The 23224-nt window shown below is 43.4% G+C and overlaps 1 protein-coding gene across 5 annotated transcripts in view; it reads right to left on the reverse strand.

Annotated features, from left to right (window-relative positions):
• The window catches only part of LOC309340289 (cohesin subunit SA-2-like), a 60972-nt gene that overhangs the window by 36219 nt on the left and 1529 nt on the right, over window positions 1-23224 (reverse strand). For 3 of the 5 annotated variants that reach the window (XM_081858959.1, XM_081858958.1, XM_081858957.1), the window contains 13 exons: window positions 20939-21106; window positions 18084-18245; window positions 16856-16940; window positions 15632-15778; window positions 15449-15545; window positions 13674-13750; window positions 12826-12897; window positions 10952-11156; window positions 10064-10215; window positions 8093-8166; window positions 7596-7719; window positions 5650-5748; window positions 2923-3002 (listed from right to left, as the gene is read on the reverse strand). In XM_081858959.1, coding sequence (XP_081715085.1) covers window positions 2923-3002; window positions 5650-5748; window positions 7596-7719; window positions 8093-8166; window positions 10064-10215; window positions 10952-11156; window positions 12826-12897; window positions 13674-13750; window positions 15449-15545; window positions 15632-15778; window positions 16856-16940; window positions 18084-18245; window positions 20939-20982 — 1418 coding nt within the window. In that variant the 5' untranslated portion in view covers window positions 20983-21106. The remainder of the gene's footprint in view (window positions 1-2922; window positions 3003-5649; window positions 5749-7595; window positions 7720-8092; window positions 8167-10063; window positions 10216-10951; window positions 11157-12825; window positions 12898-13673; window positions 13751-15448; window positions 15546-15631; window positions 15779-16855; window positions 16941-18083; window positions 18246-20938; window positions 21107-23224) is intronic. The other 2 variants (XM_081858961.1, XM_081858960.1) reach the window with 1 other exon arrangement.

Below are 23224 nucleotides of genomic sequence, written 5' to 3' on the forward strand. Positions count from 1 at the left end.
GTGTCACCTGGAATTAGAGCCTCTCTTCTGGTGCAAAGGCATGAAAAGCATTGTTCAGTTCAATGCAGTCGTAAGTTTGGTTAACGAACGACTTGCGAGTCGAACGTTTTGGCTCCCGAACGCTGCAAACCTGGAAGTGAATGTCCCAGTTTGCAAACGTTCTTTTGGAACCCGAATGTCCAGCACGGCTTCTGCATCTTCCAATTGGCTGCAGGAGCTTCCTGCAGCCAATCGGAAGCCACGCCTTGGTTTCCGAACATTTTGGAAGTCGAATGGACTTCCAGAACGGATTCCGTTCGGCTTCCAAGGTACCACTGTAATGGAAGTGGAAGGCTTTTTTTAAAAAAAGAAAAGTTTGATGCAAATTGCTAGGCTTGCTGCAAAGAATTTCATTCAATGTAAGATGGTTTTAAGATGGTTAACGCTGAGCTTGCCAAAAAGAGAAATATGCTTTTGAAACCTTTCCGCATACTATTTAGCTTCATCTCTGTCTTCCCTGAACACACCTTCTCAGTAATTAGACCAAATCCACAGGGCTCTATGTGACTTTGGAGAACCAGCTCAGCAACAGATGGAAGAAGAAACAAAGGCAACAACAAGGCAGTCTCTCGACTCTACTAGGATTTTAAATAGGAAAAGGAGAACTGCACTCACATTTCACAGATACAGAAATATGTGTTAGGATGCGCTTGAATTCTTTTCTTCAGACAAAAGCTCTTTAGTGTTGCAGGCTTAGGTTTCAGGCTGCAATCCTATGCATGCTTACCTGGGAGTAAGTCTCCTTGAACTGAATAGGCCTGACGTATGAGTAGGCAGTCCAATAATTGAGTTCTGCTTTCCTAATAACATGTGTTGTTCTTTAAACACTTGGGCTATAGTTTGCACTGTGCAGTGACAACAGCAAAGTCAGAAATGCTGAACAGCTGCAGTGCCAATGCAATGCTTGTCAGTTCAGCTGTAGAACAAGAGTAACATTTAAATGGTTTAAAAATCATCACTGTAGAATAACAAAGGCACATGACCCCTCTTAGCACAGGAACAGAATGAGCACAGAGACAACTGCACTGTACTTTGTTCTACTATCAATGCACCAGCAAAAAGCAAACACCACACAGAGATGACACTATGGCGATGTCCACAGGGATCATCTGTCTGCTGTGCGAATTGCTTGAACAATGGCTCCCCCAGAATTGAAAAAGGGAACGAAACCAATGTGAAGACTGAATAGGTAACCAAACCGGTTAGCATCTATTCACTGCTGTAATATATACGCAAATGAAATAACCCCAGCAGTGCCAGACAAACTAAGGCTTAGATCTTACAAACTGCAAGGCATAATTTATTAGTGAAACAATTTGACAATATTCCACTATTACTTGGTGGTGAACTAACCATATGCCAAAGAGGTCACCCACCGAAAGTGGCAAAGTGTGTATCTGAGCCCCTACTCCGTTTTTCACAAACTGATAACCTTGTCTGAAATATCACAGAAAACCCCCTGGATGAATGTACAGTCATACCTTGGAAGTCAAACAGAATTCGTTCCGTAAGTCCATTTGACTTCCAAACCCAAACCGCGGCTTCTGATTGGCTGCAGGAAGCTCCTGCAGCCAACTGGAAGCTGGACCGGATGTTCGGCTTCCGAAAATGGTTCCAAAACTGGAACACTCACTTCTGGCTTTCGATCGTTCAGGAGCCAATTTGTTCGGGAGCCAAGGTGTTTGAGATCCAAGGTACGAATGTATCCGCACAATCGTGTGTGGATAGGGGTGAGCCGCCATCTCACTGCTTGCGGGTGTGATTTCAGAGCAGAAGTATCCAACTTAATTCCCTCCCTAAGTTGTTTTATTCCAACTCCCATCAGCCCAGCCAGCATTCCGTCAGGGATGATGGGAACTGCAGTCAAAAAATTATCCAGAAGGAAACTCATTAGCTAGCCCTGTTTGGGAAGACTGGCATAAGCAGTTGCCATACTCAAAAGAAGAAGAAATGCTTCTAAGAGGTTTATGTTAGATAAATCCAAAAGTGAAGTCACATTATTTGCATAAATATAAAAACAATCCATAATGCTACAGAATGTGTTAATCTTTGCAATATGATGTGTCAGATTCATAATAAATCTGAGAAATTTGGCACTCACATTCATCTATGCACAGTTGCCGATGTGGCAGAATATGAGGGATTTCTCTCTCTATTATTTGCACTCAGCCATCGTCACGCTGTAGTTTGCACAACCGCAAAAAGGTGGCGCTGTGAACTACAGTGTGAAGAGAGGCAGTGGATGGACAGCCCAGGCTCCTTCATGCACACCCAATCACCACGGAGGGACAAGTCTGAACAGGCTGTGACAGCCCCCTAGCTCCCCACCTGCCAGCCTCAGGGCCTCAGATCTTCCAGCCACCCAGTGCCTCTGCTGCCTGCTTTCCTCCTCACTGGTTGGCCTGGGCCTATGCTGCTGCTACCAGCACTGATGTGGGTTATCATTAAGAGTCAGCCTGGGCACAAAGGGGAAGAAGAAGCTGCCCAGAAGCAACAGCCAGCCTCAGCATCTGTGAATAGGATGAAGAGCAGCAGCAGCACAGGGACAAGAAAGCTGACCAGAAACAGCAGCTCTCCTCCCTTGGGATCCACTGTTGCTGCTGCCGCCACCAATCAACGTGAAGAGTGGCAGAAGCAGCAGTGCAGGGGGAAGCCACCCAGAAATGGCAGCTAGCCAGTCTTGGGATCCGGAGCAGCATGGGGTGCAAAGGGGAATGTCTAATCCCTAATGGGTTACTGTGGGGGGAACTGGGGAGACTAGGGAGAGTGAGAGGGGAGGGTTGGTGAGTACAGTAGACAAGTGTGCAGCCCCAAGTCTTAACTAGTTACAGTTTGCATCTTGCACCCAAGTAGACTTTAGATTTGAATGAAAAAGTTATTTACTGTGACATAAGCATCAAGAGTTTCATGGCTTGAACTGCTACTTCATGGTCCCTGTCCAGAGTCATGGACACAAGTCGATCCTAATGGATGCAAAAAAAATTAAGAAAGATGTAAAGATTCTGTTCCGCAGGTCTTTGCTGAAGAAGTTATACTTTTTCGACAGACTGCATGCTTTTGAGATTACGCTGGGGTTTTTTTCAGTTTGACTAAGCTAGAGTAAAAGCTGCAAGTTGAGATGGTCACAATGAAATGCATGCAGGGAGAGAGAACAATTACTCCTTAGTGGCCCATATTTGAAAAGCAAATAAGCATTGTGTTTGTGACATAGAACTCATGGCCCAGAACTGTTCCACATTTTTTTTTAGTTCGGGTGGTGATTGCTCTGACTTGCAATGGATGGTTTGTAGCACCCCCTGCAGGCTTCAAGATCAGAATTATTCAGTTTAAAGGTGTCACTGATATCTCAAGTTGGTACAGCGGACGCTCGGGTTGCAAATGTGATCCGTGCGGAAGGCACGTTCACAACCCACAGCGCCGTGTCTGCGCACGCACAGGTTACAATTTGGTGGTTCTGCACATGCGCGAGCGCCAAAACCCAGAAGTAACCCATTCCGGTACTTCCAGGTTCGACATGATGCACAACCCGAAAACGCACAACCTGAAGCATCTGTAACCCAGGGTATGACTGTAAATCCCAAATACATTGATGAGTCTCACTACTGCAGAGATAGTCAGAAGTACAAAAACACAGCTTTCCTTAATTGGGATCACTTTTTTAAAAAAGCACTTTTAGTCTTTTCTGATAATAGCTCAATAGACTACATCATTAGAAGTTTTATTTTCACATTCTAAAATGGGAACTCCAGCCTTATTAATTTCCCTTCTGTTTTGTTGCTAAGTGATCCATGCCACAGCAAACAAGACTGGAGTATGGCACAAAAACATATTAGAAACATTCCAATACTTGTCTATTAGTCTATTAGTGCGCCCCATAGGACGCACTTTTTCCCCTCCAAAAATGAAGGGGAAACGTGTGTGCGTCCTATGGGGCGAATGCAGAGGGGTCGGTGCGCACCGATGCCTCTCGCTCTCCAGGCTTCAGGTAGCTATCCGCAAGCCTTGCAAGCCCGGCGGGAGTTCCTGCGGGCTCACAAGGCTGGGGGGCAGCAGCCTGCAGCCCCGGCGAGTGTCTGCAAGCGATGCGCCCCCGGCGGGAGATCCCGCCGAGTGCGCAAGGCTTGGGGCGGCAGCCTACCGCCCGAAGCACGCGGAGCCTTCCAGAGGGCGCCCCGTGCTTCGGGCGAGTGTCCGCAAGCCTCACGTGCCCGGCGGGAGGTCCTGCCAGGCGCGCAAGGCTTGGGGTGGCAGCCTGCAGCCCGGAGCACGCGGAGCCCTCCGGAGGGCTCCCCGTGCTTCAGGCGAGTGTCCGCAAGCCTCGCGCGCCCGGCAGGAGGTCCCGCCGGGCGCGCAAGGCTTGGGGTGGCAGCCTGCAGCCCGAAGCACGCGGAGCCCTCCGGAGGGTGCGCCGTGCTTCAGGCAGGTGTGCACAAGACTTGGGGTGGCAGCCACGGCTGGGGGGGGGGAATAATTTTTTTTTATTCATTTCCCCCCCAAAAAAACGAGGTGCGCCCTATGGGCCGGTGCGCCCTATAGGACGAAAAATACGGTACATACAAAAAGGGTCCAAAATGTTCTACCTTTTTTTTTTTTACAGTAATTGGTCTCATGTGGTCATTGAAGGCAAGCTTTATAAACGGGAATGGGTTGTCTGTACTTTAATTAGGAGGTTTTTTTAAAAAAAAAAATCCCCCATCTATTACAAGAAAAAGGAGTGTCCTCCCTTTTGTAGACTATGATTCAAGACTATGATTCAAAGTCCCCACTGATTCAATCTTGGATCCTGGCATTCTTGACTGCGAAGTACCAAAACGTCCTGCGAACACTGACATATGCTAGCAATGCACACAATGTTTCATGTCTCTGCAGATCAATTCAAACAAAGTTGATGAAAACGAAAGACAAGGCTCCAAATGGGTTGTGTTCATATGAACCTCTCTCTAAATAAGAACTTGCTTTCCCAAGCCTGCTTTCTGTCCAAAGAGGAATACTAAACCAAGTCCGATCTGTCCTCTTTCAATGTGGCAACAGGATCAGGGCACTATCCTTTAAGGCCTCTTGCCTGAGAGTCAAGGAATCTCCATTAGTGTTAAATGGATGTAGACTGGAGGTCAGGTGGTCATCGTAACTTTGTGTGATTAGGAACAGCTTTCCAGCAATAATGGCAAAACCACAGCATGCCTATCCCACGGAGCATACATGTAAAAAGAAAGGCTTGCATCTTGCAACTTCACAGATCGGTTATGTCTAAAGCTATGTCTTGGTTATGTCTATAAACTAAAGCTAGTTTAACTCACCTCCTTTTCCCAGAGAAGCCTGGGAACTGAATTCTTGTGAGGAGCCCTACCACCCTGGCCAAACTAAAACTCCCAGCATTGGGTCACGGGCAGAAGGGAAACCATGTCATTTAAAGTCACGTATATACAATATACCCTTGTGTATCAACTATAAAACACTTCCCATTTAAAGTTATATGTAATTTACACCTTGTACACCATTGATAGGCCTAAAGTGATACAGGATTCAGGGTTCAGCTTTGAAAATGGTCAGCCCTCCAAGGCAAACCAACCAGAATATTCAATCTGAGAGACACTTATTGTTCAAGCTCACCTTGAACCTGCAAGTGAAGAGATCCATTTTACAACCCAGCGCTTTCTGGCCAAATATTCCCTGCAGGCCCTGAAGGCACTTCAGTCGGACGTCAGGTTGCTGGAATACAGGATGAAATAGAAGATGAAGTTCACTGATAAGACTATGCAACTATTGACATTATTCTAAGAACAAAAAACATTCAATTGGCACTTGGCGAACATTTTCCCCAAGCTATGACCTTTGTGAAGTCAACAGAGCATGATTCATGCACAAAACTGAGGTATCAGCAGGCTTGAGGCAACCCTGACAATTACAGAACTACAAAAATCTGCAGCGGGGTGGGTGGGAATAAGAGGGAAACAAACCTCGCCAAACAGTCTGATGAGGGCTGATCACACTCAGTGGCCACACAACAGGGTATGCCTACTATGAAAGGAAAGGAAGGAATAGAAAACCAGAGCAGAAAGGGGAACGGGGACTGGGAGATGGTTGGTTGGTTGGCTAGCTGGTTCGAACCCTGAACAAGAGCACTCGATGCTGCAATATTTTGTTGCAGGTCCCACTTGTGCATATGAGTAGCAAACTCAGGTGCTCAGATGTGATGGCTTGCATATGATCTTCGCAATAAGCACCCTCTGCTCACTCAGAGAGATATTTACAGTTCTTTATTTTACATATGTAGAAGCAGCACAGTACAATCATGTATCCAAATCGTCCGGTTCAGATTCGGGGAGTGGTCTTCTCCGGCTTCTCCTCCAACAGAAAAGGCAGGGAAGCTTCATGGGACGTCTCTTGTGCTTTAACCCTCTCCTTTCCTGTGCAGAAGGCACAGGCATAATCTCTCCGTCTGTTCCTGAACTTCCTGTGCGGTGCTGGGGCTCTGCTTCAGCATCGGAGAGCCTTCCCGCCTCCTGGCTCTCTCCCTCTTCCCCTTCCGTCACTTCCTCTCTGTCTCCTTCTGACTGTTCCGGCTCTGACTCATCTCCTCCCTTCCCCCCCCCCCCGACTCAAAGGCGTTCCTTGCCAGTCCCGTGACATCAGGTGGCTATGTAACCGAAACAGGATTGCGAAGAAATAGCAGCGAGTGATTAGCACACTCTGGGGAACCTCAAAGAAGTAGAGGGGAACTCTTTAGGGGTTTTCCCTAAAGGGGCAAAAAACAAATAAACCCCAACCTGTATCCTATATGCACTTTCCTGGAATCAATTGCCACTGAACTCAACAGAGCTCACTCCTGCCTCACTCAAGGCACATATGGTGTTGTGTTCAATTATTGCAACAAAGTGCTTTACTTTAAAAGCAAAATAAAAGAAGAATGCCTTTTCAACAAAGAAGAGTTGTCATGCAAGAAATTTATAAAGCCAAGGTGTCCGTATATGTCAAAATTAAATTAAATTAGTGGCAAGGCAACAAAAGTAGATTTTGTGTTCCTTTATGGTCACCAAGAGGCCTATGCTTTTCCAAACTAAAAAACCCTGTTTTTTAGCATGGTTTTAACAGTTTTAGAATGCTTCCTTTTAAAAACTTCAGATGTGTTCATTGTCCTGGACTCTTTTGGGAGGAACAGAGGGATATAAATTCAATAAATGAAAATGTTTGAAAGATAAACACTCACCCATTTATTATGCAGTGGTCTGGGACATTACTGCCCTTGCTATATTTTAACCTACTTCTTATAAACCTCAGTTTCATGTAGACACCTATCTGGATGGCAGTACCACTTTGTATGTTTAGATTAAGGTGGATGCATTAATGCTTATTATATTTTTATTGTAGGCTGATGGGTTTCTTTTTTCTTTCCTCTCACTCTTCCCCTCTCATTCTTTTTTAAATCCCCCTTTCATTCTTTGTTATTTCAAATATCAATTAAAAAGAAATCACTTTTTCAACTTTTTGGGATTCTGCCTGTGAAAAAGAGATTGCGTTAACTTTTTTCTCAACTGTCGAGAAAAAAAAATACTCACTTTATCATACAGCATCCATCCTATGTATTTCAAGTAACTATCCGTTAAGAACCGATCAGGATAAGTTGTCATCCAACAGGCAATTTCTTCAATGCAAATGGCCCGGATTTCTGGAATAATATCACTTTAAAATAAAATAAAAATGGAACACTGTTCACTGTTTAATTGCAATACAGATTTTTGTTAAGGAAAAAAATGCAAAAGAACAGAAGTATTCTTGAAACATTATTTTTAAAATTATATTACTTGCTATCACTTAAGCAATATCTGAGGGCAGGCAGCAGAATATGTGAGCATTCTATCGAAAAGTACTGTGTTTCAGGCCATGCGAAGTGACATGAAACCCTGAGTCATATATGCAGGACCATTACTTGATACTGCAGAATATGCATATTCTGTGACGGAGCCCCAAGTAGAATGAATCCCATCATCCAGTCTGTCCTTCAGATGCCCATATCCTGACCAGAGACTCCTTCCAAGTACATAAAGGTTCTTACCGATAGCGTTGCAAAAAGGTCCCTTTGAAAATAGCATTCATCATGTTCTCTATGTCCAGGTGTTTCTGTTCATACTGAAATGAAAACAATTGAACAGTCTCTTCCTATAGGCAAGGCCTTATTTCTATGCTTAATCTCATTTCACTGAAATTTCACAGATTAAATACCACCTCATTTTTTTCAAATTGAGATATAATGAAAGGTTGGAAGGGATAAGGATACAACAGAAGCTAGTTATATATTTTTTGATTTCCTCAATAACTCAACTAAAATACCTGCTTCATCACTAATATTTATTTAACCTGTTGGTTCACATCTTAATCTTCACTTGTAAATGAACAGCGGAACAACGGGGCTAATGTTATCCCATAATCAAATGTAATGCTTGCCTGTACAATTTTTTACACTTTCTATTAATCAAAACTGTGGTGACTGTGGTAATCGGCTTGGTTCTATGTTCCAAGTATAGATAAAGACATAGCCTTGTGTGTGAGAGGGGGAGTAGGAACACTTGGTTTTTCCCTATCAAAAATGGCTGAAAACAAGGCCAAGGGTTTCAGGGTGATCTCGCTCTCCAAGATGCAGGAAAGACTGGAACAAGATAAGGATGGATGCTGGGGTTGGAGGACGAAGATGTGTGTAAACACTGACAACACAGTTGATCAGATGCAACTGTTGAACTTTGGATGGCACAGTTAAAAAAAAAACCTTCAGGAAAACAGTCCAGACAGCCACAAACAAGACTGTTGGAACTAAGGACAGCTTTATGGGGAAATTCCCCCTTAAGGAGCAAAGGACCATGTCAGCACCTGGTGGGGGCAAGGAATTATTATTATTATTATTATTATTATTATTATTACCCCACCCATCTGGCTGGGTTTCCCCTTTTTTATTAGTAATAAAAAAGTGATAAAACATCAAACATTAAAAAGTTCCCTAAACAGGGCTGCCTTCAGATGACTTCTAAAAGTCAGATAGTTGTTTATTTCCTTGACATCTGATGGGAGGGCGTTCCACAGGGAGGGCGCCACTACCGAGAAGGCCCTCTGCCTGGTTCCCTGTAGCTTCATTTCTTGCAGTGAGGGAACTGCCAGAAGGCCCTCAGAGCTGGCCCTCTGGGTTGGGTGTCTGGGCTGAACTGGGCTGGGTGGAGATGCTACTTTAGGGAATAGGAGGGAATGCCAAAAAGACAAACCACGTCGTGGCTATGTCTAGGGGGTAGTGGCCATCGAACTCCAGAACCATATAACAAGCCAACTCCACCTCACAACAAACTGGAGATCAAACAGCATGTGCACACCTGAACTCCAGCCTTGGGAACAGAGTCAGATAAAACTAAAAGCTGGCCACTTTTAGGTGCGTGGTTGTAAATACGCATGAATTAGGACTGTAACCATTTTTTTAAAATTAGGAAACCCGCTGCTACCTAAGAGCTCTCTTTAAGTGTGGTAACAAGGATTGTTACTGGAAATAGAGGAAGCTTCGTTTAGAAACTTTGAGAAAAAAGACCTGTGGTCTTGGGTCTTGGGTCTCCCCCCCCCCCCGAGTCACCCACTACCAGGTAAAGTGGTCTGATCACTCACTAAAGCAAAGGCTATTGGATAACTTTGTGATCCTCCACCCAAGTAATCCATGCCTTTCCACACCACAAATGCCATCTTGTTTCAGGATTGTCACACTGAGTGAATACACATGACTGGCACATGAGTTTTGAGAGTCTTTAGGAGGCCATGTGCCAGTATTCAACGCAACCTTCACATTCTAGCACCGTATTGCAATATGATGAAACAAACAACACTATGCCAATCAGTGATTCAGAATTCATTTCCCTTCCTTAGATTGGGAGAATAGGAAAACGTTTGGCGTGAGCCGCTCACTGCCGACCACCTCAAATTGAAATCCAGTAACCAGCAATTACAAATAGGCATTTTTACAAACTGTCATCAATTTCCAAGGGGAAATTTCTCCTACCTCTTTTTTCTTCTTCTCTAGCTGGTCCAGTCTAGTATTGGTCCTTTTGCCTGTAGTCCTGCTTTTTTCTACCTCGTATAATCTTTCCAGGTTATGCTTGCTGACATCTATACTTACAATGAGGTTTACAAGTGCTGTTAGAAGCTTCATAGCTGAAAACAAAGAAAAATCCATAAATTTTATGTGTTTCAAAAAACTTTGATAAAGGTCAGTAGTCATTTTGCTTCATTGCTTAATCAGAACCATGGATATGAGTTGTATAATTTGTATTGGTTATGGAATTATTTTCTTTTCTTGGAATTATTTTCTTATTAAGAGTAACGAGCTCTTGGTCCCTTTTTTTACTTAATATTTTGGCAGAGTTTTATTTTACAATACATAATCAGGAACTCCTAATGTGATTAAAATATGACCGGTGACTACTCTATATTTTTGTTAATGTTTATCTTGATGTTTTGCAGTCACTACCAAGTAAACTATACACTGAAACTTTCCACAATAGTGACCTGAACAGCTGAAATGAGAGATGTGGGGAAATTGGCAAGGCCTGCTTTTTTAACTGCTGCAGCGCTGTGATCCGAGAAGCTGCACCATATGAAAATCAGGCTAACATGAATAGACCTGCTGGCAACCTATCCCTGCCCAAACCAGGCATGTCCAAAGTCCATTTTGGGGGCCTAATCTGGCCCACCAATCAGTTTAATCCGGCCTCTGTGGCAGTTTATTTCCTGGTCGGCCCTTTGGTCAGTCCTCACGGCCCTTCACTTCATGAAATCTGGCCCTCTTAAAAGTTTCGACACCGCTGCCCTACACCTTAACCAGCTTCGCCAGCACAAGCTACCAAATGTACTACTTCTGAAAAATCTTGACAGGTCCAGTTGTGCATACCTGCTAATGTGCTGGTGTGCCGGAATGCTCTGACCATGGACTCTGCCAGGCCCGAAAGGAGAGAGATGATGGTGTCCATCAAATAGTTGTCATAGAGGATGCTGAACTGACACTGCTGCACCAATACGGAAGTGAAATCGCAAAAATTAGTCCTGAACTTCTTCCAGTAGGGCCCTGCCCTCACAAGCGGGTAGTCCTTATCATCCTACAAGAGGTGTAAGACAAGTTGTTGTTAATTAAATTGGTATACCGCCTGATACCCACAGGTCTCAGGGTGGTTCACAGGACAAAATCACAATATCAAAACACAAAATACATAATCAAAATACAAAATACAAAACCAGAAACCACCTAACAACCCCCTATGACAAAAACTTATTTATCATCATTATTTGAGTTATTGCCTCCCCCCTTCAACATAAGGTCTCAGAACTTCCGTAGGCAGTGGAATGACCAAGAGGGCCCCCTCTGCTGATCAAATACACCAAATACATTCTGTAAGGAAGGAAGTAATCTTCCATGTTTTTTGGTGCCTACACCCAACGCTAATGTGAGCACCTTGATTTGGGACCTGGGAACAAACTGACATCCACAGTGCAGCTGTTTCAAAACAGATGTTATGGGAATTGTAAACGGGACCACAGGGAGTAGTAATCTGGCTGCTGCATTTTGGACCAGTTGAAGTTCCTGAGTCATCTTCAAGAGTGGTTCCATATACAGTCTGGAAGTTCACAGAGCATAGAGTACATGTGTATGGGAAATGCATCCAGAAGACAAAAATGTACTGAAGAGTTAGTGATCTGACACGGCTACCCTTCCTGCCTCTGTTCCTTCCCCCAGGCTCACTGCACAGAATAATACAGTCGTACCTTGGAAGTCGAATGAAATCCATTCTGGAAGTCCGTTCGACTTCCAAAACGTTCGGAAACCAAAGTGCAACTTCTGACTGACTGCAGGAAGTTCCTGCAGCCGATCGGAAGCCCCATCAGTCGTTAGGCTTCCAAAAATAGTTCGCAAACCGGAACAGTCACTTCCGGGTTTGCGGAGTTCAGGAGCCAAAACGTCCAAGAACTAAGCTGTTTGAAAACCAAGGTAGGACTGTACTGTACAAGAGATCAGCGCTGTACTAGAAGGATCCTCTGGTCACTACATTTTGTAAGTGTGTGTTCCACAGTTTAACTACTTCCGATTTTCAGCTTCACTAGATAAACTCAAGTTCTAGTGCTATGAGCAAGAGGAAAGCTTCTCCCCATCCACTTCTGATGCACACGGAATTCTGTAAAAGTTACTTTCCATGCACAGAACTAATATGGCTGAAGGTCAGCCCAAGCAGCAGCTGCCACCTTAGCCCTCATCATCAGCTCGGAGAAGGACTATACTAGCTTCAGGCTTCAGCACTGGAACACTACTTCCCACATCTCCCTCTTCCCTGCACTATGATGGCTGAGGGTAGCAGTCTGATCCAGGAATATAATCAATCAAAGGAGCACTGCCTAGGTCTTAGTTTCGAACAATCCTCACTGATTGTCCGTGTTTTGCCTCCTTGCATGAAGGTTAAAGGGAAGAGAGCTGAAGGGTGCTATGCAACTCGGAGGAAAGAGGAAGCAGGAGACATTGCTAACAATTTTGCAAAACGGGTAATAAATGAATAACCAGAGCACTCCTGTTGGAAGTTTTACACATCTCAAAACTGGCTTATGCTCACAGAAAGACTCTGGAATCAGTTTTGGGATAGGTAAAGCAGCGAAAAAAGCAGCCTTGCTGAAGCTTGATCTGGCCCGTGACTGGATAGGATACACCCTGGGAACCCCCGGTACCCTATCACAAGTTCCAATGGAAGAGAGGCGGAATATAAAAGAAATGCAAAGCGTTACCATATCCACTGGCCAAGTAACTGTCAAGATCCAGGGATAGGCCATGAACTTTTTATACTGCAATCCAGTTGCCTACAAGATATAGAGAGGCAAAACAGAATTGAAGCAACAGTATTGCTAAACAAATCTAATTGACAGGAATAAACAAGCACAGTAAAACCCAAGTTTTTAAGGTTCACCATGACCTCATGTGCAAAGCTGTGTGCAATAGCTAAAGTCAGCTAAAGGGTAGGCTACTTGTGTACCGTGCAACACCAATAAAGCTAAAGATCTGGGTGACTGCACAAAGCTTTCATTCCTTTGAGAGTAACAGTGGGATCAGATGCTGTAATCCTTGTGCCAAGTTGATAACCACTGTAGCACATAATACCTCCCCCTCCACACAGTTTGGACAATCATGTATTTTCACCTGAAAAGCAAAATATATGTATCTGCCTTCTGCACACACATATAGACCCTTCGTTTGTACTCTTGCAGCATGAGCAGTTAACCATTTTGTCAACTGGGAAGCTGGTTTAATATATGACAATGTTCTGAACTGGCAGAGTTTCCCAGCTTGGACAAAACATAAAATTGTGTTTAATTAGATATTTCCAAGTTTAGATATTGCATCATTTCTTTTAAGAAACATTATATCTATTGATGGGAAGTTATATAAAATTAAACAGTGTTTTTATGGTTTAAGGTTGTTGTTAAACTACTATGATATAGTTATACAATGCAGCGGTGAGTGTGTGTACGTATCTATACATCTATCTATATATTTACAAAATAAACAATTTAAGACTTTTGAATAAGCTTATCAACAATCAGCAGCTTAAAAGTGTTCTCATACAAGCAGAACCCACCTCATCAAATGTCTCTGTCATTTTCTGCATCACATCGCAATTCTGCGAACTTTGGAACATTTCTGCTGTAACCATTCCTACGTAAGTAACCATAGAAGTAAAAATTTAACTGAACAAAGTATGCCAGCATAGACACAAACTCTATTTTAAAACAAGGTCTCTGAATATACAGGACTCTAAAAGCCAGGAATTCCTTCCTGGCTTTTGGAAGGAAACACAAGGGCTCCAGAACCTTGCCAGAGTTCTCATGCCTCCTTTCCCAAAGTCCATCACAGGGAACCTGTGATCACAGCTTTCCGTGCATGAGGTTTGTGTGTGTGTAAATAAATAGAGAGTGGGCGTCCTCTGCCCATCATTTATGAATGTATTTTTCCCCACCCAGGAAAAGCTGTGATCAAATAAGCACAAGATGCGAAATACCTGTAATAATATTTCTAGCCAGTCAGGAGGTGGAGGAGAGGAAAGGAAAGGGGGGGGTGCAAATGCAACACTTTTTGGGGTCTCAGAAGGGAATGTGAAGGCCTAGAAAAAAATCTAGACGGAATGGGGAGAGGGGGTCTCAAATTGTTCCAAGTCTCTCCCCCCCCCCCAGGCTTTCACATCTCTAGTCCCAGGCTCATTCCAATCCATGATTGCAGTAGCAGGCCATCATTGTGGACCATGGCTACTTTCTGATGCATTAAGTTGCTACCAGTAACCAACAAGGAGAGAGGAAAAGCAGCAGAGAGGTCACTGTGGTGTTGGCGCAGTGGCAAAGCCAATCCAACATTCCCACCGCTACGCCTGCACCGTGCCAGCCTCCCTGCCGCATTGTCCCTCTCCCTCTCTGTTACTGGCAGTGACCTCCACCTCGAGAATCCAATTAAGCAACACCGCCCCACCCTACAGGGTATAACCATATGCACACAGTGCTAAAACTAAGAATAGCTAATGCAATGCCATCTATTTTTGAACTCCCAGGATCCCTGATCCCGCTTGCTGGGCTTGGTGGAAGCTGCTCTCTTACAACATCTGGAGGCACAGTGCAGCCTCCCTCTGTGCTAAAACACCAACAGTTCAGCGTTTCATGTGAACGCAGCCAATATTTGTAACTTTCCATACCTCATTTTAAATGTGTGACTTATTCTCCAACCACCGGTTAAGACAGCTTTTAAACACAACTATTTGTACTAGTGGGACGCGGTTGGCTATGTGGGTTAAACCACAGAGCCTAGGACTTGCCGATCAGAAGGTTGGCATTTCAAATCCCTGTGACGGGGTGAGCTTCCGTTGCTCGGTCCCTGCTCCTGCCAACCTAGCAGTTCGAAAGCACATCAAAGTACAAGTAGATAAATATGTACCACTCCGGCGGGAAGGTAAATGGTGTTTCCGTGCGCTGCTCAGGTTCGCCAGTAGCGGCTTAGTCATGCTGGCCACATGATCCAGAAGCTGTACACCGGCTCCCTCAGCCAATAAAGTGAGATGAGCGCCGCAACCCCAGAGTCGGTCACGACTGGACCTAATGGTCAGGGGTCCCTTTACCTTTACCTATTTGTACTAGTGGTTATGCTCATCTATCTATTTTCTCCACTTCTTCTCCTCTGCATTTCTACTCTACCTTTCTGCTTCCACAGCTCTAAATTCAGAACCCGAGTTGTATGGAATAGCCACATCTTAGCAAATGCATGCCAGATTCTGAATTAAGAGGATCCCCAAACAGGAATTAGCTACACACACACACACACACACACACACACACATCGTTGCCCTCAGAAAGCATGGGGATAAAAAATTACCTCGGCAACCTGAGCACTGGATGAAAAAGTTGATGAGATCCAGAAGTGCCACATCTCGATCGTTTTTGTAGGCTTCAATCCAGTCATCTACCACAGACTGAACCACATTGCAAAAAGGCAACAGATTAAAAAACTAGAAACAGACAGTATCAAACTCCCGCATAACCTTGGAAGCTGATGTACCTGCATAGCGCTTTTGCCCATGATGACCACCTCAAACAACGTAACTGCTTCAACCACTTCTCCATTTTGCAGCTGGTTTGGCCGTCTACCATCTGAAGGGTGTCTTCTTCTGTTTTCACATTGTTCTCGGATTTTTCTCTTACCTCTCTACAGCAATAAAGCATTAAGTGGCTGTATGAATGAGCTATCACAGGTCACAGTCAGAAATTTCACCTTACTTTAAACACAATGCCCCTCTATCATTTCTGAAGCTAGAGGTCCCAGTTCAGACACAAGGACTCATGCTAACATCTTTACATGGTAGGAGCTAGGATTGTGGTGCTTAGCATGTGCTCTCCAAATGAAGATTGTAACCATGTGTCCAAATGCCTGAAATCATGCCCGCACACTCAGAAATCAAATGGAATGGTCTCCCTTGGGATGTTGTGGACTCTCCTTCCTTGGAGGTTTTTAAGCAGAGGTTGGACGACCATCTGTCATGGATGTTTTAGCTGAGTTTCCTGCACTGCAGAGGGTTGGACTAGAATTCAGTGTTGGCCAAACTTGGCACTCCAGCTGTTTTCGGACTACGACTCCCATCATCCTTAGCGAACAGGACCAGTGGTCAGGGATGTTGGGAATTGTAGTCCCAAAACAGCTGGAGGGCCAAGTTTGGCCACCACTGGACTAGATGAACCTTGGGGTCCCTTCCAACTCTACAATTCTATTATTCTATGGTGAACAGGCATGTGTCAAGTCAGCCATTCCTTGTGGAGTAAATTCACTTACATTTTATGCAACTTAATAGCAAATAATTTCAACTGCATATACTTCAATCAGAGGGAAACTGCAGAAACATAAAAGTAGTAAGGAAAACATGGGGCATCTAGTCCAATTCCTTGCCCTTTCTTTTGTTCTCTCTCCCTCTCCACAAATGTGTGAATGTCTGGAAATTCATTGGTGAATGATGATACTCAGTGACACTCAACATTCATTTATGTATACCTAAAAATTGTAAGGCGGGGAGAGATCTATTTATGGGCATGCACAAATATCATCTGAGATTGTTTGCGTTGGTATGGGACTACTGACATTCAACAGTTGTAGACAATATAAATCATTCACGAAGAATCAACTGTATACCCAGTCTAACCCTAAGTTATGCGTACAATACAATGAGATCCAGGGAAGCACATTCCTTCTCCTGTCCACTTAGTGAAATTATAGAACATAACAGAAACTTACAAAAGTTTTAACATTGCCATTTCTCAAGCAGCTGCCGTTCTGCACTGTAGATTCAGAGACAACCTCCTCATGGATCCCATTTTCTCTGAGTCATTAGAAAAAGAAAAAGAAAGATCGTTTGAAGAAAGAGAGCAATCTCTATTGAGTTGCGGGCTTTAAGAACTGTTATCCTAGAGTCCCCTCCACACATCCTTTATTTTGTGCATTTGTGATTATTAATGCTCCTGACAGTATCAAGGTGGTTATATGTGATGCTTCTTTCAATACTGTTTGTGCCTGTAAAAGTTCTGGGGTGGACATACAGCTTTGTTTGCAATCAGTGCATGTTCTGTAGTTTCCTGCTGAAATCCTGTAACTTTTCATACCATAAATATTCCAGGGGTATGTGTCCTATTTCTGTCACACTCTGGTGCAAGAGTGCCCCCTCCAGATGGCAATAATAAGGTAACATAGGGAAAGCATCACAGAACAACCAATCAAGTTGAATGATGTGCACTACAAATCCACTGATAACAAACTACTGTTACACCAATGACATGTTGCAGAATATACCCACTAAAAAAATAAATCACCTATCTGGAGGGATGATAAAGCTGCAATCCTATACAATTATTTGGGAATAATTAAGTTCTGATGAACTCGAGTTCATCAGAACTTAATTATTCCCAAATAATTGTATAGGATTGCAGCTTTATCATCCCTCCAAATATACATATACATATACATATACATATACATATACATATACATATACATATACATATACATATACATGCTATATATATAGGATTGCACTGTAAGGCTCTTTTGAGGACCAAGTTGCTACTTAAACTGACTCAAAACCCCTGAAAGGAAATGCTGAATATTAAGAGCTAATATTTTATCAGTTTTTTAGTTTTTTTTTAAAACGTTCTTCTTTTTACAGGGCAAACAAATTAGTTGTCTTGTGTTGTTGCAACTACAGGCAACAAAGGGCCAAACTACACGTTACACAGAAGTCACAACTTCTTATGAATGAAAAGCAACTGCAGGAAACTGCAATCAGGAGCAAAGGGGATGCTAAACCCCTTCCCCTCCTGCTTTTTGTCCATTAAAAATTCCCACCAGTCACTTTTTTTTCCCCATGGAGAAAAAGATATATGTTCCCTTATCATTTTCCCCATGGGAGACAAAACAGCTTCAAGAGCGGGTGTGAAATCCAATGTAGCACAATAGAGCTTCAACTTACTCTTCTCCCCCTGCAGTCTCCTGCTTGCGCTCCCCCAAAATCTGATCCGTAAGGTTCGGGGACTGTCCAGAACAGATTTTGGAGACACATACGGTTGGAGAAGAAGCTAAACTGGAAGTCCCATTGCACGTGTTGATTTCTGTTGGATGCTGCCCAGCATTTCTTAAACAGACAAAAAGCAAAAGATGTCAGGGTTAAGCAGTCACTCTACCACTTCCACTTTTTATTCATAATATAAATAAACAGGAAACTGTTTACATATTCCCTTTGTAATATCTAGTCTGTTGCATACTATGAAACCATGTCAATGATGCCACTTTGAAATTCACTATACCCTAAAGATTTTTTTTGGGGGGGGGGGCGTTAAATAATCCCAATCACAGAAACTTTGTTGGTCTACCTTCTTAAAACAAAACAAAACCTATCCTTTTGTCAAGTGCATTAGACTTCTATAAAAAATTTCCCAACCTCTGCATGGACAAACACACAGGCTAGCTTACTTGTTTGGGCTTGTGCTGCCTATTAAGACAAAGAAAGAAGTAGCAAATCCACACACTGCCTTCCTCACTCAAATTAGTATTAATACATGCCAATGACTCACATGATTTTTACCCTAGCTTTCCTCACTTCTTCCAGGAGAGGCTGTTCCAACAGAGTGAATAGATCACTGCCCCACCAACCTCAGTCTGCCCTCAGCTAGCCCCCAACCTGTCTGCCTTCTTTCTTAAAAGTGCCACCTTCCACCCTTAGTCTCTGTGACATCCTTATAGAACTCAACGGAGGTGAAGATGGGTGTAAAACTAGCATTAGTTCACCCTGCCTTGTTGATGGATTTTGGAAGACGGTCGGTAGTTCACCACACTTCAACCAGTGTGATGTATCAGATGAGCATGCAGTGCCCCAGGAGAGCCTTTAGAGGTTATCTGCTCCAAGCAGAACAGCTTCCTCCAGAGTCCCCAGTTAAGGGGGGAACTCCTCTCCCACACAGCTCAAAGTAACAGTGATTGTTGCCTCCAGGGACAAGACAAAGCTAAACACTGCTATCTACTATATACTGCCCCTTCTGGTCCTTGAACAGATCCACAAACACGATCACCATGCTATCTAACACTGCTGTGTAAAAAAAAAACCACCCAGCCTCTTCCCCTGACTCTCAGAAATTCAGAGTCAGACCCTAGAACAAGGATGTAATGAGATACGCACCCTACAGACTATTATGTCTGCCTCTACATTCCTGAACCAATGGGAGGGTGAATGATTCAGCAAGTCATACAATCAACCTTGCTGGTGTTGATAGGGTAACTCACTGCACCTGGCACTCTTATCTCAGAGCATCCAGCAAGCATAGGGGATGTGCTAACTCAAGACATGGGCCAAACACTCTGTAATTTAACCCACTGTTCACATGACACCAAGATGCCGGTCATTGGTTCTGGCTTTGCCTGTCATTGGCCTCCTCGTCCAATGGGCACCAGCCACCACTACTTCTGTCCACATGCAACTTTACATGTTACATATGTCTCAAAGCAAGAAGTGCTTACATACTTTGCAGCTATTCAACCAAAGCAAAATAGGAGAGGGTATCTGCTTTACATCATGGGGGGGTGGGGCGGGTATTTAACTCTCCATCCATAAATCAGTCTCTAGCTTCCTTTAACCTCTGCTTCACAAACTGAACATACAAGCACAAGTCAAAGCAGGGGTCAGCAACCCACAGGCCATATCTGGCTCACCAATGCTTTTCTTCCAATTTGTACAGCATGTGCTGCTGTCTGAAGGAGAAATGGGAGGAAATGCTTCTGACAGGGGAAAGGCTTTACAAAGTAGGTGTAGCCTATAAGCCTTCTGCTGCCTTCCTCCAAGTTAAAAAACAAACAAACAAAATAGTCCCACAGGCTAAAAGTTAGGGTAAAATAGTCCCACAACCAAACCAGCTGGCTCAGCTTCCACTGAACTTTGACCCAAATGCAGGGCACTCAGAAAAAGTTGGAGAGCAACACTGCATGAGCCAGCCATGCCAAGAGTTTGTGGCTAACTCTTGCTGGGAACACAAACCATGGGCTGAACTTACAAATCTATGGGCAAACTGTGGTTTAGAGGTCACTTGATTGCTACCATTTTGCATTTGGCCAGCACTCCACTTTTTAAGGAGGTACCAGCACAAACTACTTTCCACTTCACTCAATTTCCGAGTCAGTTTTGATAGTTTGTCAATTCCGACATTATATTCAACAACTTTGGGGTTTGTCCTGGCAACCCTAAATTATACTAACTCAGCCTTCTCCAACCTGATGTTATACAGTGGTGCCCCGCAAGACAAATGCCTCGCAAGACGGAAAACCCGCTAGACGAAAGGGTTTTCCGTTTTGGAGGCGCTTCGCAAAACCAATTTCCCTATGGGCTTGCTTCGCAAGACGAAAATGTCTTGCGAGTTCCTGCGGGGGTTCCCCCCCCCTTTTTCTAAGCCGCTAAGCCGCTTATCAGCTGATCCGCTAAGCCGCTAAAAGCCGCTAATAGTGCTAATCCGTCAATGGGCTTGCTTCGCAAAACGAAAAAACCGCTAGACGAAGAAAATGGGGAACGGATTCTTTTCGTCTTGCGAGGCACCACTGTATTTTATCCCAGTGGATTCCTCCTTATTTTAACTCTGATCTTATTAAGTTTTGCTGGCGTTGTTAAATGTTAAGATATATTAAACATGAAACTATATAATTGTATCATATTAAAATTATAAACTGACAAGCAACATTTTTAATGTATGAGCACACACACACCACTCCAGACCACTAAAATAAAATAAACTTCTCAATAAAAACAACAAGATAAGTTCTGTATGCTACTGTCAAAAGTCTTACTTGTGGTTGGGGAGATTGGCAACGGAATTGGGCTCTGCTATCATTTTCGCTACATCCTCTCAGCAGCACAGAAAGCAAGTCATTCTGATCAGACGCTTCATCGTGAAAAAGAATATTTGCAACAGCAATTCAAATTCATTTTCTTCAGCTCTCCTCAGAACAGCAGAACTGCACGATTTTTTTTTTAAAAAGCAGACAATACACACCATAAAATTACAATACAATATGTTAATAGCAGCAGTTCAAAAATACAACAGTAAAATTATATTTTAGCAACATGGCTAAGAGGAGAATCTAATCGGAATTACTTACAATCCCACAAGACAAAAGTCGCTGAAATAATAGCATTTCTGAAGACCAGCCATCATTCAACATGCAGTACGCAATCTTTTGTGTTACACAGAAATAATTCTTGAAACATAACCAGAGATTACACTGTTTCTCAACGTTTTGCAACATTATTAGGTCAATCATTCATTCATTTGCATGCCACTCTTCCACAAGAAAAATCCTGCTCAAAGCGGCTTACAACAAAGAAACAGGAATGCATTTCTCCCAGGCCTCTGGTTAAGTGGGAGGGTTACTGTTTTTGTTTGATACCATTTTTTGTATTTTTGTGTTCTTATATTGTAAACTGCCCCTGTGATCCTCAGAGAAAGGGCAGCATAAAAATTAAGTAAATAAATTTTAAAATTGAGACAAACACTACAGAACAATTTCATAGTAACACAGCAAGAATTTCATAACATAGTGTATGTTATAGTAAAACAGTAACATAGTCTTCTTCATAGATACTTTGTGTCTTAAGACAGGAGTGATAGTATAGTACAGTGGTACCTTGGGATGCGAACGGGATCCGTTCTGAAGCCCCGTTCGCATCCTGAACAGAATGTAAGATGCAACTGCGCATCTGCGCAGGTCGTGTTTCGCCGCTTCCGTGCATGCCGTCATTTTGACCGTCTGCGCATGCGTGAGCGGCGAAACCCGGAAGTAACACGCTCCATTACTTCCGGGTTGCCGCGGAGCGCAACCCGAAGATACTTATCATGAAGCGTACTTATCCTGAGGTATGACTTTACAAACTTAATCCGTTCCAGAAGTCCGTTCTTAAACCAAAGCATTCTTAAACCAAGGCGTGCTTTCCCCTAGCAGCGGGGGACTCAATTTACAAATGGAACACGCTCAACAGGAAGCAAAACATGTTCTGCTTCCAAGGCAAAGTTCACAAACCAAAACACCTACTTCTGGGTTTGCAGTGTTCTTAATCCAAGTTGCTCATAAACTAAGCTGTTGTAGCATAGCAGCTAGGAGACTAGGTTATGAATCTGTTCAGATCTCACTAGGTGAACTCTCTCCCCACCACTAACCTCCAGCTTTATTTACCTTTATTGGGCTGTGTGCAAGCCACACATTAAAAGGGCATGACTTCCCCCAAAGTATCCTGAGAGCTGTAGTTTTCTAAGGATGTTATGAATTACCAGGATACTTTAAGGAAGTCAGGTGCTTTTACTATCCCTTCAGGATTGGCATGAGATTAGTGGTTGGGGCCGAAATTGCGTGCGACCAACCCCACAACCTTGCATGCACACACATTGGCAAACATCCCTCCTCAACTGATTCAGGCAGACCAGCTGTAATCTGCTTATGAGCCCCACTTCACACACCAAAAGAGCAATCACATGAAGGAAAGAAAGCTATTTGTATCCTAATCTAGGCACCTCAGCACATGTCTGCTTTATTTTTTATCATTTTTATTTGTTGCCCTTGTTGACAAAATGAACTAAGTCTTGGGCTGCAGAACAATGTGCTAATTAGTCTTCCAAGGTTGCTTAAAGATAACAACTAAACAATGTGCATGAATGCAGGAAAGCACTATACAAAGTTCGGTATTATTATGCATTGAAGTTTCAAGTCACAGGGAGACCACCTGTGGCAAAAATTTGATTGGTAATACATTTGGGACAGACATAAGAAAATGTTTCTTCACATAGGGTGTAATCAAGGAACCACATGTACACCACCGTGTGTTCCATTATGGAAGAAAAATGCTTAACGCCCTTCCAGCAGATGTCAAAGCGATAAACAACTACCTGACATTCAGAAGACATCTTAAGGCAGCCCTGTTCAGGGAAGTTTTTAACGTGTGATATTTTACTGTATTTTTGGTTTCTATGGAAGCCACCCAGAGTGGCTGGGGAGGCCCAGCCAGATGGGCGGGGTATAAATAATAAATTATTATTATTATTATTATTATTAATACAGTGGTGCCTCTGGTTGCGAACGGGA

Source organism: Podarcis erhardii (assembly GCF_964252035.2).
Source record: "Podarcis erhardii genome assembly, chromosome: 4".
Taxonomy (NCBI): domain Eukaryota; kingdom Metazoa; phylum Chordata; class Lepidosauria; order Squamata; family Lacertidae; genus Podarcis; species Podarcis erhardii.